Source organism: Poecilia reticulata, chromosome 17, assembly GCF_904066995.2.
Source record: "Poecilia reticulata chromosome 17, P_reticulata-male-v2, whole genome shotgun sequence".
Taxonomy (NCBI): domain Eukaryota; kingdom Metazoa; phylum Chordata; class Actinopteri; order Cyprinodontiformes; family Poeciliidae; genus Poecilia; species Poecilia reticulata.
The window spans coordinates 19554145-19569374 of record NC_088846.1 but is presented as its reverse complement, the minus strand read 5'-3'; the positions used below and the strand labels follow the sequence as shown (position 1 = coordinate 19569374).

General features: G+C 40.9%; 2 protein-coding genes across 2 annotated transcripts; one reads left to right on the top strand and one right to left on the bottom strand.

The window, feature by feature from the left end:
• Positions 1–216: 216 nt before the first annotated feature.
• On the top strand, positions 217–2575 carry c1ql3b (complement component 1, q subcomponent-like 3b). The gene is made up of 2 exons (XM_008434550.3): positions 217–1270; positions 1639–2575. The coding sequence occupies exons 1-2, from the start codon at positions 650–652 to the stop codon at positions 1816–1818; spliced, it is 801 nt and encodes a 266-aa protein (XP_008432772.1). The 5' UTR covers positions 217–649; the 3' UTR covers positions 1819–2575.
• A 267-nt stretch (positions 2576–2842) lies between these two features.
• pter (phosphotriesterase related) lies at positions 2843–10324 on the bottom strand. Its single transcript, XM_008434551.3, has 5 exons — positions 10220–10324; positions 8705–9147; positions 7625–7890; positions 6659–6799; positions 2843–4518 (listed from the first exon to the last, which is right to left on the bottom strand). The coding sequence occupies exons 2-5, from the start codon at positions 9134–9136 to the stop codon at positions 4308–4310; spliced, it is 1050 nt and encodes a 349-aa protein (XP_008432773.2). The 5' UTR covers positions 9137–9147; positions 10220–10324; the 3' UTR covers positions 2843–4307.
• Between the last annotated feature and the right edge of the window lie 4906 nt (positions 10325–15230).

Here is a 15230-nt window from a genome sequence, read left to right as displayed (position 1 = left end):
GGACACAGGGAGCCACTGAGGTGTGACCTTTTGTCTTAAATGGACCTAATTAAGTTGAAGTTGTTTGGGTAAGCCCTTACAACATATTGTAGGATGGAGCTTTGAAATAATCAATTGGAAAACTGATCCATATAAAATAAACCTCTCCTTTTACCCCACAGACAAAAAAAAAGCCAAAAAAAAACAAAACAACTTTTTTTTTTTCAAAGTTTTGAAGTTGCATCAGTGTTTGTATGTTGTTCATCCTCTCCCATTTGATTGAAGAAACGCACCGACTCTTTCCCATCCATCACTTCCACCCCTCCCCTCACTCTTCAATTCTAGAAAGGAGTAGCGCTTCATTTTGAGCCCATTTTCTCGGTGTTGCTCCGCGCTATAAGCGGAAACTTGCAGAAAGCTGCAGTCTTCATGTCCTCGTCTCCCCTGAAAGTCTTCTGAAGAAGGTGGAGATGAGCCGGCTGGATCGATCCTCCAAGGCGTAAAAGTTTTGGATGGTTACTTTTGCGCAGCGGTTTAAAGACTTTTCCACCTCCAGAGGTTGCGGTGCAATTCAAGGACGGGTCCGATTCTTTCTTCTGCAATTATATCGCCCGCAAGCAGGCTGGAAGACCATCAAATTGGAAGAACGCCGCGAATACGCAGGGCGCAGATGATCGCAACTGGTGTTTGCGGCGTGGCGCTGGTTCTGGTGCTGGTGGTGCTGATTCCGGTCATGGTGAACTCTGCCGGAACTCCTGCCCGATATGAGATGCTCGGATCTTGTCAGATGGTGTGCGATTCCCATGGGACCGCGACGGCAGCCACGGCGAAAGCGACCCACCCGAACAAAGACAACCGCCTGGTGCAGTCGCTGCCGACGTTCATCCAGGGTCCCCAGGGAGAGCCGGGGCGCGTCGGGCGGATGGGCCCCAGGGGTCCGGTTGGTGAGCCGGGGCCACCCGGATCGGCGGGTCCACCCGGGGAGAGAGGGCCACCTGGACCACCAGGTCCACCTGGGCTACCAGGAGCGAACGGACCAACCGGTGCCATCAGCGCAGCCACTTACAACACGGTGCCAAAGATAGCGTTTTACGCCGGGCTGAAGAAGCAGCATGAGGGCTATGAAGTTTTAAAATTTGACGACGTGGTCACAAATCTCGGCAACCACTACGATCCATCAACCGGAAAATTCACCTGTTCCATACCCGGAATTTACTTCTTCATTTACCATGTGTTGATGCGAGGCGGGGATGGAACAAGCATGTGGGCTGACCTCTGCAAAAACAACCAGGTAAGGATCGAAACCAGGGTTTGATTCGTTTTACCTGTACATAAAAACACTTTTAAGGTGAAACGCTGCGTTTTACGCACGAGAGCTACCCAAACAACTCAACGATAAACAGAAAACATTCCAGTGTTGATCGAACTGTCCATGGTTCTGATTACTGAGTGAAATCTACTGAGGGGTCACCAGGACTTCAGTTCAGGATAAAACGGCACAATTTATGCCTTTTGCGCTTTTACGCACAAATATATCACCTGCCTAAAAGTCAAGGCGATGATAAATGTTCAAATAAATTAATAAACCATTTTAGTATTCATCAAAAGTGTTGATGGTTCTGAATCTGAATCTAATCAGTAGAAATCCTCCCTTTTCAGGTGAGAGCTAGCGCCATCGCGCAGGACGCGGACCAAAACTACGACTATGCCAGCAACAGCGTCGTCCTCCACCTGGAACCCGGGGATGAGATTTACATCAAGCTGGACGGAGGGAAGGCGCACGGCGGCAACAACAACAAGTACAGCACCTTCTCCGGCTTCATGCTGTATGCTGACTGAAGCAGGCTGGAGGAATTGGGTCCGACTCTCTACATATAAGCTTGCTTTCACAGCTCCTGCTCAGTCCACCCGGGACATCAGAGACAGAAAGAGCTCACCGTTTCTGTTGAACATCATTCCAAGAGGTTTGCAGGAAGTCATGCACAAAGAAACTCTACTTTGCAGTAGTGAGGAGCTGAGAGTGTAATAACTCCAGTTTTCATTTTGTACAGCAAAGTCAGGTTGATGTTTTGTTGCTTGTGCGCTCTCAATGAACTGATATAGGCTTTACAAATTAATTAACTGTAGCTGCTGTGGTAAATTGAAAGTTTCAAGTGTCTACATTTAGCACTTACTCACAGATGCTTATTATATACCCACATAACCACTACTCACTTCAGTGTTTGTCGATTTATGTGCTTTATTCACCAATAAGAAAAAAAAAAAAAAAAAACAGTCCAAGCCACTGCATTTTGGGCAAAGATGTTAAAAGTCGTGATGCATGTTTATAAGACGTTGACATTTTAACACTGTGCAGCATCTAATGATGTGATGTTTATGAAGCACAAGTATATTGGCAAGAGGATCAGTGCAAGTCATTTTTCGTGTGTGTGTCAAACATGGCATCTGGTTTAAGCAGCAGGGTAGCCTGTTTAGTCACCAAAACTGGACAGCGACACTGACATATCTTTCCTAAAACTCTGAAACATTCACCAATCTGCTTACGGAACTTTATGCTTTCCCTGATCAGAAACATCAGTAAAAATGTAAAATGGAATCATCTGGCTTCCTTTGTAACGCCCTGACATGATTAATCCAACTTATGCACTTGTTCATGGTGAGCAGTCAGCTGTGGCGATCTCGCCATTGATCATGTGTTGAAGTCACCCTGTGAGGCCACCTGTTCCCAGATGAGGGAAGGACGCGTCCTTCATCTGGACCGGCCCGCCAGCGTTCTCCCACAGGCACACGGAGACACCCAATGAGGGGCCAACAGGACATCTCATCTAACACAAGCACACGGAGACGAGATCCGAGGAGCATACTGATTACGAGCAGACTCATTTATTCACCTGCCAGGAAGCATGTTCACAGAGATGTCTCAAATGGAGGAGGAGCGATGATGTTTAAATTAAAAAAAAGGTAATTACTGTAGCACCATATGTGTGAGCACCTCTTCCAGAGAATACAATCAGAGGGGAGAATATTTTGTCATTTTGGCCAATCAAACTGGCCAAATCAAACAAAAAAAAATCCCCTCCTTTATGAAATGACTAATAATCACAAAAACAAATGTGTAGTTTTAATTAGAGATGCACTGATCAGGTTTTCTATAGCTGATAGATTTGTGTTTTCATTTAGATCTGATTTGCCGATTTTGTCTGGTGTTTTTAAAAAAAAAAATTCTTAAGAACCATTACAGCTGACTGTGGTAGTACGTTTGAATCAACTTTGCTGATTCCAATCTCTGACTGATCGGTTGGTGTATTGCTAATTTTGACCAACCAATGCGATCAAAACAAGAAAAGAAAAAAGCACAAATATTGAGCAAAACTCCTTTGCAAAGTGACTAATGCATGACCCAAAGTGGAAAGAAAAAAAAAGTTTTTTCTTGTAGATTAGGCTTTTGATGACTAATACCAAGTTTGCGTTTTTGAGGTCTGACCAGGCAATTTCAGAACTGACCGATTAAAATAAAAAAAATAAAAAAATGTTATTCACTGTACTGGCAGGAGACAATAACAGCTCAATTTTCTTCCTGATGCATAAAACCACATGTCCCTAACATTTGTCTGTTTTTGATTTTGAACATAATATATCAGCATGTGAACATTTGTGTGAATGATTGAATGTAGTGTGAAGCGTTTTGGGGTCCTCTGGACTTGATAAGACGCTGTACAACTACAGTAGATCAGTGCATTTCTCATTTGAATCAGTTGAGGAGGCCACAGGGGGAAAAGCACATGAAACAGAGGGGAAATTATAAGTCTTGACAACAAAGTGAAAACTATCATCAAAAACACAAAGCAAATAGTATATATTACACCATAGTACTAATTAGCAAGGCCTCAATTACACTTTTTTTTAGATCGTTTCCATGCATCAACAATCGTATCTGTTTTTGCTTAAAATCAATAAAGAAGTGCATCTTGTTGGTCATTAAATATTAAAGACAACTGAGCTTTCATTCATGTAATAAAAATTCCTCAGTATTTGATCTGCCAACTACCGATGAGAGTCAGTCAAGGGAAAATTGGCCCATTCATTAGTAGATCTCAAGTTCTAATTTAAAATATATTTATAAAAGTTCTTCATCTGAACAATCTGCAGCAAACAATTATGTTTACAAAACACAGGAAAAAAATCACTAGCACCATTTATGTTTAACCATTGTGGGTTAAACAAATGGTTGTGATTACCGTAATGATCTCAAAATGTTCATTGTGTGATGCTGAAAAAAATAAAATCACAGCTCTGTCAAATCAGCTTCCATTATTCTTTTGTTTGTTTCATTTGAAGGTCAGCCAGCGTTTAGGGTTGTCGATTAGGATTTTGTCCACCTGGTGCTGAGTGATGCCTCTCGTCAGCATCTTCGGCACGATGTTCTTGAGGATATGGGAGTAGCCGTGGCCGCCAAACTTGGTCAGACGGTTCTTGGTGTGGATGTCGTGAGCCATCAGTACCTTGTCCTCGTAGCCCTCCTTCACTAGAAAAGCCAAGCTGGAAACGCAGCAGCAACAAGGATGTGAAATACCAAAGTGCAAAGTCTGCATATTGCAAACATAGACAGCTCTGACTCCAATGAAGTTGGGACGTTGTTTAAAACACAAACAAAACTGAATGCAATGATTAGAAAATCCTAATCAGCATATATTCAGTTTAATTATCATTAAAAATACAAGATATGTAATTCACAAATTAATAAACTATTGGGTTTTTTTTCACTTGGAATTTGATACCTGAAGCACGTTCCAAAAATGTTGTGACTGTGGCATGTTTAACACTGTGTTACATCTCCTTTCTTTTTAACAACACTCAGAAAGCATTTAGGAAATGAGAACACTGGAGCTGAAGATTTGCAGGTAGATTTCTTTCCTATTCTTGCTTGATGTAAAAACTTGTAACACAACAATCTGGCGTCTCTGCTGCAGTGTTTTGCAATTCATAATGTGACACACATTTTCAATGGGAGACAGGTCTGGACTGCAGGAAGGCCAGTCTAGTAATCATACTCTTTAACTATAAAGCTACTGTTACGTCCGCCAAGGACTCAACATACTTGAGGACACGAGACAAAAGGGGGTGAGGGTTCAACAAGATTTTATTCTTAACTCTTTCTTCACTTCTTCTGGTCTTTCCTGTGAAGAAGACAGAATCAAAAAGCCCTCAAATCCCGTGTCCCAAAATAACAAAACCCCCAAAAGTATTAACAGAAAGGTGGACCTGGTGAGCCGGTCAAACGGAACAAAACGGTACAGCAGAGGGCCAACACTATACAGGGTCGTCGAAGCCTCTGCTAATACTGGACTAAGCAAAAAAAAAGAACCTACTTCAAAGAAAGGATCGAAAACAGGACAACCGGTCCCACCAGGCCAAAATCGGAAAAACAAACAAAAGTTAACAAAAATACCCCATGGCAGGCTTGAAGCCTCAGCTGTGGCCCGCAGCGGCTGGACGGGCGTGCATGCGCTCCGGTGGTCGAACAAAAAGAGCGAGAGGGAAGGCGGAGTCCTCAACATGCCAGCGGCCTACCTATTTATAGGCGGACCAACAGCGCCCCTAATTAACATAACTAAATGACGCAAAGACGTTAGCCAAACCCCAACGTATATTAACAAAAGATTAATAAAAAAAAACGAGGGAAAAGAAATAGACATAAATCATACTGTGCCCAAGCACATAACAGCTACACTGTTATAACAGGCTTGACGATGGGATAAGCAGGAGTGACCCTGAAAAGACGCCACTTAGATGGCAGGATATGCCACAAACTTTATATACCTTTCAGCATTAATGTTGCCTTCACAGATGTGCAACACACCACCATGTTTTCACAGATGATGGCTTTTGGACTTGGAGCTGATAACAGTCCTTTTCCTTCTTAGCCTAGAAGAAAGAATGTCCATGGTTTCCACAAACAATCTGAAATGTGGACTCATGAGACCACAGAACACTTTTCCACTTTGCATCAGTTCATCACAGATGAGCTTGGAACCAGGGAAACCGGCAGCGTTTGTCAGTGTAGTTGGCTTTTGAATGACTGTAGTTGATGAAATTTGTAAAGTCCTTGGTATGGTGAAAAAGTTTGTATCTAAACCGTTGGACAATTTGCTCACACAGATGTTCACAAAGGGAACTCAAAGGGGAATGTCACCCCATCCTTAATTGTGAATGACTCAGTGGAAACACTCGCCTGTTTCCAATTAACCTGTTCACCTCGGGAAGGACCAAATAAGTTTCTTTTGAGCATTCGTTCTCAACTTTTCCAATATTTTATTGCCCTTATCCCAACTTTTTGTAATGTGCTGGAGGCATCAAATGCAAAAGTGAACAATTGCAAAAACAAGATCAAGTTTATCTGAACATTGCATGTCTTAGTGAATTGAACTGAATAAAGCTAGAAAAGGGTTTGCAAATTATAATATAATGTTTTTATGTTTTCCAAAATGTCCCAACTTCATTGGAATTGGGATGGTACATAAATCAGCTCATTGGCATAAACGTCATATTTTAGTATAACAGCATGACATAAAACAGATAATGCATAATAATGCACTAAATTAGAAGTGTTTGAACGAAGAATGTTGGATCCCTTACACAAGAGGAAAAACTTTTGATTGAGAGCAGCGGCATCACTCACGTTCTCACTCTCTGGCTGTCGCTGGGCATGTCCACCTTTAGGTTAAACGGGTAGTTCAGCATCTCCGTTCCGAACAGGTCGTACTCCAGGTAACTCCCCATATTTGCAAACTCAAGCAGCTCGCCTTCATCAAATATAGTCCTGAATGAAAGAAGCGGAGACCTGACTCATTTAGCTTCATCGTGACGCCAGTGTTTTACGAGAATCCGAAAGAAATTGCCATATTTCACACCAAACTCTTTCAAGGATCTAAGTGGTAACTAAGCAGTCTTTAGATATTTAGATTTGAACGTTGTATCACAAGGCCATCATAATACTATGTTTTATTTACGTTATTGTCCGAGTTGAATGTTCAGCTTTTTATTTCATTTCAGAAATGTGCAACTGAAAATTGCATGTTTTGCTGGTCGGATCTTTAAATATAGTCCTGATGAGCATGTTTGTCATTAGCTTTGGATGTTTAATGATTAATTAGAACAGCTAGGTAACCCACAACTACAGTGATGATAAAAAACAAGAGTTTGATGTAAAAGTATGAATTTTCTCTTAATTTGGATAACTGGCCCTTAGCAGGCTGTAGAAAAACCTCACACTTTGTGTAGCCATAAGAAACCTTGTGCCATTAATAAGCATGGAAATGGTTGAAGGCCTATGTGATGCTTCTTAAATGGATTTCCCAAGGCCTGACTTAAAACATTGTTGAAAATGTATAGGTTTTGGTTAAAAGATGGGTCTTAAATTGAAGACCAACTGGTTCAAATCAGAGAATTCAAACTTGGGTATGCAGTTCTGGTTATGTGTTGAGTATGGAGCACAAACATTCACAATGGAAAAAGAAAAGTTCAAAGTATAATACGCTTTTAGCAGATTTTTCATGAGAGCAATGAAGGTAATATGGTAAGGAAGCTGGCCAGCAGTTACAGCGAGGCACCCCGTTCCAGAACCTGGGTCTGATGAACTTCTCACCTGTCCAGGTGAGACATGACAGTTTTGCTAATGTCACCGCTGGCTTCCTGGAGAATCCGGACGACCTCAGCTGGAGCAGCCGGGTCCCTGCCAGGATGGATGATAACCGGGCAACCCAGCTGAGACTGAGCGTGGGCCGTGGCTCTCAACACCTTCTTCTCACTCTCCGTGATGGGCCAGCCGGTGCCGATCTCACCGATCACGCCGCATCGGACGCCTGTGTCGTCAGCGCCGTGGAGCACCTCGCTGACGATGTTATCCGTGAGCTGACGGAAACGAGGAGTGAAAGATGGAAAACATCCCGTTTTAGACAAGCGACTGACAAGTTAGTGACATTTTCTGATTCCTCTTCTTCTCTCCGTGAACAGACATGAACTTGAGCAGCAGTTTTGAATATTAATACGAGTGCATGCACACTGTCAATGTGTCAATACGGAAAGACTGAACAGCCAGAGATCCATTCAAATCAATCCAAAGTTTCAGAGAAAATCTTTGCATATTAACACAAAGTGTTGAGTGAAGGTGTGACGGATGAAAACAACAGCACAGCAATATCAAGTAGCGGTCCTCCAAACTTATATCATTGCAGCCCCTTTTTATCACATTTTGTCAGGTTACAACCACAAAGTTAAATGGATTGATTAATTTAAAGTTGGGCCTGAATTTATATTCAGCATCCTTTACTCTGATATCCGTAAAAAATTTCAGAAGTCACTTGTTAAGCAAAGTGAGTCATTTGAGTGTAATCTAATTTTAGTAAAAACACAAGTGCATCATGAAAAGGAAAGAAAACATCAGACAGGTCAGAGATAAAGGTGTGGAGAAGACTGTTGACTGTGGTAGAGGTTCACTTTTTCACAACTTTTCAGATAACAATCCCTATAAAAATTATACACTACTGTGTTTTGATCCGTTATGTAAATCCCAATAAAATATTGTTGTAGTTTTTGGTTGTAATGTGACAAAATGTGAGAAAGTAAAAGGGGTGTGAATACTTTTGATAGGCAGTCTAATTCGCCTTATTACTATAGAAAACTGTACACATAGACAATGAAAAGCTCATACTGCACAGGTACTCACCTTCTCCACACTCATTTTCTTGGTGGCCTCAGTGTGGGTGCAGTCTATATAGTACCCTGCCCCTGCAATGATGTGGACCCCTGTGTCCTTGGCCAGCTGTCGCAGGGCAGGCAGGTCCCGGTCGATGCCCGTCGTGGTGTTCTCCACTATCGTGCCCCCGCCAGCCTTCCTGTAGGCCAGCAGCTCATCCCGCAGGGCGCTGAGCTCCTGCGACAGGAACAAGTTCTCCCTGCAGCTGTAGGGGTGCTGCCGGAGCCAGTGCATGTGCTGCATCTGGAACGGGTTTTCTGCCACCGCCTCGTCACCAGGTGGAGGTGCAGTGTAGCTGCACTCAAAGCTCATGACCAGGTGCTCGTGGGTCATGGTGCGGCCCAGCTGGTCTGGATCAACAAGACCCAGGACGGTCTGGACCTTCCCACTTAATTCTGACATGATGCTCCAATCTGAGGTCAGGTTACAAAAAAAGAAAAAAAAAGTAAATAATTGTTTATTTGGAAAAGTACTCACACCCCTTAAACTGTTTTGGGAGTTTGTGGGACATTCCAAAACAAAGTAACCTGTAACCGTGAGGCGGATACTATTGTGACATGGTTCAATTTCTCTGGATTTGCGTGGACCACCATGAGTCAATATGTTGTAGAACCACCTCTAGCTGCCTCTGTCTTTTTCCCCAGTTTCAAAGCTTTTACTGCCTCTAACTGGTTTTCAACTTCCCTGCCACGGTAAAAGAAAAGCATTTCCCACAGCATCATGCTGCTACCATTGTGTTTCGCCATTTGGATTGTGTGTAGTGTTAATTTTTCTACAAACAAATGGCATTTATGTAGACCAATTATGTGAAAAATTGTAAACTGAACTTGGCTTCCTTTCTACCAAAAAGACCTGATATGTTTTGCTGTTGATGGTTGCTCACATCTTATCACTGTGTAATGTTAGCCTTGCCTGGTCAGTCAGTTTGGGATAATATGACTGTACGCCACGTTACTCTAATTTATTTTTATAAAAACATTAAAAAATGCATTTTTTTCCTCCACATTAACAACTATGTACGTGAACTTTGAGTACACAATATCCCCCTCCAGAAACATTTAAGTCTGAGGCTGGACCGTCACAAAGTTCAAAGGGCGTAAGTCGTAAGTCATTCAACAGAGTAAAATCAAGACTAGCCCGTACAGAATAACAACAGGTTATTTGGGTGTCTGTAAGCAGACGTGGCGTTAAATAATTGACAAACCATGTTATAATGCACGCACAAAGAATGACATTTGAACTACTAAATGCATATATTTAATCGATATTTAAAACTCCACCCGTAACTCTTGAACAAACTTGGCAACTATAAACTCCCCTTTGCAACAAGCTGCTGAGGAACAAACTCAAAACACATTAGCGTCGTGAAACTTTTACCGAAACAACATTTTGCAGCAGTTCGGAGTTCAAACACAGATGGGAAAACGTTTCTGAAATTAAATCCCTATATGTTAAAACGTCCAAAAACCCTCCCAGCATTCTAACCTTGTTTCTGTTCACCGTGCTCTACTTCCACCACCCGAGCTCGGATAGTCGCTGCAGCAGATTAGCTCCAAAACACGTCGCGTCTAAGAGCCAATTATCGCGAGAGAATTCGAGACTGTTGTTCAGACGACGCTTACTTTCAGGGTCTCCTTCAGAATCTGGAACAAGGAATTTGATTTCGGTTCAAAACAGAAACATTTAGAATATAAATAGTTATATTAATATTCAAAAAATATATATTTATTTGTCTTATTACTGTGTTTAGATAAAAGAGGAAAATGAGGTTGAATTAGTGCAAATAGTGTCAATCTAGGCACTGTGTTAAGGCTTCATAAGAGAGGCAGTCTGAGGGAAAAGTCTAAACAGTTTGTGTACAGGGTGTGTCAGGTTTGCAGAGATTTAAGCAGCTCTTGTTCTGAACTTAGACCTATTAAAATGTTGGAAAGAGATGATTAACCCTTATGATCTTCTCTGCAGACCTAATAGTTTGTTGTGGTTTGGGGCTGACCTGTTTTCTGGATAAGCCAAACCAGACATGAATTCATGAGCCAAACCACACAGTAATGGACAGATAAAGCACAGACTGAATAATGGCAGAATAGAAGATAAACAACATATCCCATGACAGGTTGTACTACTTAAGTTGCAGTAAGTAAGGTCTCTGCTTTCTTCTGAACAAAACATCCACCGTGTGTGAGGACCATCTCAGGTTCTGAGAAAGGGTGGGCCAATGAACTGCTGCAGTGGATCAGAATAACAGTGAAGTCATCAAAAAATTTCAGGAATTTCAGAGATTGCTCTGCAGAGGTGTGGTCCTTTGTGTCCAGAGTGAAGAGGTAAAGGAACTCTGTTCCACCTGTTCCCTAAGTGGTGCAGGATGTAGTTTCAAGATGACTGCATATTCTGCAGAGTTGTTTGCCCCGGCCTGTAGTCATTTATCCTGGTGATGGTACATTCTTGTTGACCATAATGATGGCGAAGTGCTTGAAGCAGGGCTGAGCCTGAGGATTTGAGTTAAGATGGGGGTCAGCACAGGCTTCTGGGCGCAGGAGGAGAAATTGTCAGGCTCTGGAAGTTTCTTGCTCTTCTTATGCTCAACGAACCTATTTACATCTTCTGAAGAGATCATATGTCCAGGCAGGTGGTCTGAGGAGGGAAGAGCGGCTGGTGCATGGGGAGCTTTCGTGTCAGAGTGAGATGTGGATAATGTGGTGGTGGGAGGTGTGAACGGCTGTTTTTTAAACCTGAGGTAAAAGCTGTTATGGGTCGTCTGCCAGATAAGGATTCTGCTCAGGGTTACGGGATGGTCAACTGTATAAATGCATTTAGACATTTGTATTGTTATTTATATTGTTGTTAATAAATGGTTGTTTCCTATCTAACATGGACTAATTTATGTGAAATACAAATGAATAAAACTGCTGTTAATAATTGCTTTACTAAATACAAGATTGAACAATTTTTGTATTTAGTGGCAAAATAATAACTTTAAAGTAATAACTTTGGAAGCTATTCGTTTCTTTATTGGTAAAGTTTGATTTTGCACTCCACCTATGAGGTTTGATTGTTTTGGGGGGAAAATTTCATAAAAAGTAGATCAATCTTATGCTTTTGGTTAATTCATTTAGAAATCACAGGTGCAGATCTTCTGCCTTTAACTCACCCTATTTCCAGCAGAACCCTTCTTCACTACATTCATGAATCTTCTCTGTCATTCCATTTTAAACATCCTTAGTCCAAACCATAACAGCATTGCCCGTCTAACTTTATCTCAAAACCTGAACTATCCTGCAGGAAAACTTATTCCTTATCCTGTTCATTTTAGCCACTAACAAAGAAAATGTCACCCTGCGACATCCGGCTTTGCCCCCTGTCTTTTTGCTGGTGCCACCATATCTAACTCATACATCACAGCAGGACTCACTGCCATTTTTCCCTTTCACCGTTTCTTTCACGCCTATTGCTATCCTTCTGACACAAATCATCCCTGACAATTGCTTACCTCCACTTCACCCTTCCTACACATTGCCATTCATTTTTCTTGTGCACTGGTTTTGAATTGTTGAGAACAAGGCGCTTAAAACCTGTTAATTTACCCGTCTCCCCCTCATTTACACACAAATGTTGTTTGGTTCATCTGAATTTGCCTCATTTTCCATCTACACCTTATCTCTACCTGTAACGGCTCTTTTTTTTCTCTAATCCCTGCTGTCGCAATAGATCAGAATCTCATTCTCAAACAGTTCAACACTTGGACTGTATCCAGAGACTGGATTGTATCTTGTGCCAAATTCTCCGATAATGTCTCTGAAAACACAAAGACATTATAAATTCTTCTGTTGTCCTTTCTACTCCCAGTTATCTCTCAAAGAAAATATTACATCTTTACTCTAAAATCATACTGCTGCTTTCTGTAGGTCACCTCTTTTATGAACTGATGAGCTTCAATATATCTTGCTTATGGCTCATCAACCTTATGTAAATTTGTACATCAGTATCATAATACTTCTCCATTCCTCAGGCATCACGCCACTCTTGATGATTGTATTTTGTCCTCTCTCACTCTGACATATCCACACCTTTACAGGTAACAGAGGTTGATAGGAATATCCAACCTCCTATTTTTCCACTAAAGTCCAAACTCGACGAGTTGGCTGAAAAGCAGTTGCTTCTCAATTATTTTACAGACGCTTCAAATATCTGACTCTAAATATCTACTAACAAAATGAGCTTTTGGTAATCTTTTCTAATCTGTCTATTATATGTTTTGTTGGTAAAAGATATAAATGTATTAATCCCAGCCAATTCGATGGATTCTTCACATGCCCACAATGACACAGTAAACACGTGAAGATGATGCATGCTCCAGGAAACAGATTGTGACTTTTTCTGTTTGCTCTCCACTCAGCAGATGGTGCCCACAGCAGAATTTTGGTCAGTTGTTGTAGGGAACTGCCCTGTGGATAGTCACCACCATAGAAGCGAATGGTCAAGCAAATTCACAGACTGTGGGACGTATATGCCACTAATTTGTCACTGAAGTTATTACTCTACAAATCAAGAAAGTAAACAGGGTTGAATGTGTTTGACATTGATGATCAAAGTGGTTAAGTGTCATTTTGTTTTTTCTGAACCAAAGCAAGCCATTTGAATGGTTATTCATCTCTTGTCTGGAGACTAAATTATTTCAGTCTTCTCTCACTTGTTTTATCCACCAATAAAAGGTTAAAGTTGTGTTCCTTAAATTCCTTCAACGTTTTAGAAATAAAACTGGCTGAAACGTTTCACTTGCCGCTAACAGCCTATTAATGTAAGCTATAGTTGTTTGTGGTTATTTTTTTATTCCTTGTTTATTTATTTTTAGTACATACTCTGTCCTCTTTAGTCGGGGGGGAGTCCATCCCAGCAGTCAACCAACAAAAGGTGGAGTACACTCTAAAAACGCTGGCAGTCTGACAGAGTGTATCTCTGTGTTATTTATCATTATCATCTCTCATGTTGACTACTTTTCTTGTTTAGCACATCTGATCTGTCCATGGAGTTGAAATGACAAATGTAAGCATGTCTACAGTCTTGCAAGATGAGCTCAAAATGTGTTAATAAAAAAATTGTTATTAGACATGAGAGTATGAAAAAAAAATCAAAGTGAGCAAATCAAAAAGATTTGTGTAATAAATCTAAAAGGATGGACATTGAAGCTAGAATAATAAAAGCACAAATAAACTCATAAATAAATCACTGACTTTAAGGACAATTGGAAAAAAAATACCCATAAAATCAACAGAGAAGCAGATTTCATGTTTAAAGTTACAGTATTACAAAATGTTGTTACTCATAAACCTGGAGTATCATTCCACTCCGGGGGTTTCTTATTACAGACAAGAGAAAATGTCACCTCCCATTCATCTGTATGACTGACATGTTTCAGACGGACACAGCCACAGGGAGCCTCTTAAATAGGGGGCTGACTAAAACCATCTCACTCATGTCGACAGGCCTCCAGACGAATAGCTCAAGCGATAACAAGCGTTTTCATCTCATGTACGGTTTGATGTTCTGAGACTGATTTACTTGCACAGTTCTGATGTAAATCAATAATTGACCACGGCACAGAAAACAAAAACTAAACTAATAGATGGGCCTTAACAAACCCATAATTTAGTTTGTAGCTTATAGTGTCTCTCCACATTTATAGCTTGCAGCTATGTCAGAATCCAGTATTGGAAAAACAGAAATTGCTGCAAAATATTTCAGTGATAAATATTTTCCTTCTAAATGAGGAGTGGTTTTGTGGATGTGACCAGTTTCATCCAAATCTCCAAAAAGACATTTGGAATCTCTTTCTGTCTCTCTCAAGGCACTTTGAACTGCCTTGTTGCTGAAAATGTGCTATATAAATAAAATTACCTTACATCTCTCTATTTATCTCTATCTTTCTATCTATCTATTTTACTTCCTTAAAAACATTTATGCTTAACTTTATGACTTTATCCCGAAAGCCAGAGCAAAAACGGCAGCGAACCTTTGTTTCTTAGCATTCTGTATCACAAAATGAGCAAATAAAACACATCTTGTGATGTGCTGCCCCCTGCAGACAGAGATGGGACACAGTATTTCAAATTAAATGTGACGGAGCACATTTAAAGGCCACATCCAGCACTTTATTGGTCAACAGAGAATCTGAAAGTAAACATGCAACATTAAAGTTTTGGTTCCATTCACAAAGACAAGCACACTGCTTTTACTTGATAAAAACAGTGACTTTATTTTGAAGGTGAACGTGTCACCTATAGCAATATGTGTGTACTTTACTGATATTGCAAAAAACTGTTTGCAATATTTGTAATATTTGTTGGACTAAGAGCTGGCTGCCAGTTATTCAAAACTTAAGTTTTTTACTTATCCTTAGCCATTGTGGCTTAATCTGGCACTTGTACATGACTCTTTGATGTTGATTAATATGGATGGTCCTTTATTGGATAAATTCAAATTCATGTGGTAAACAAAGCTC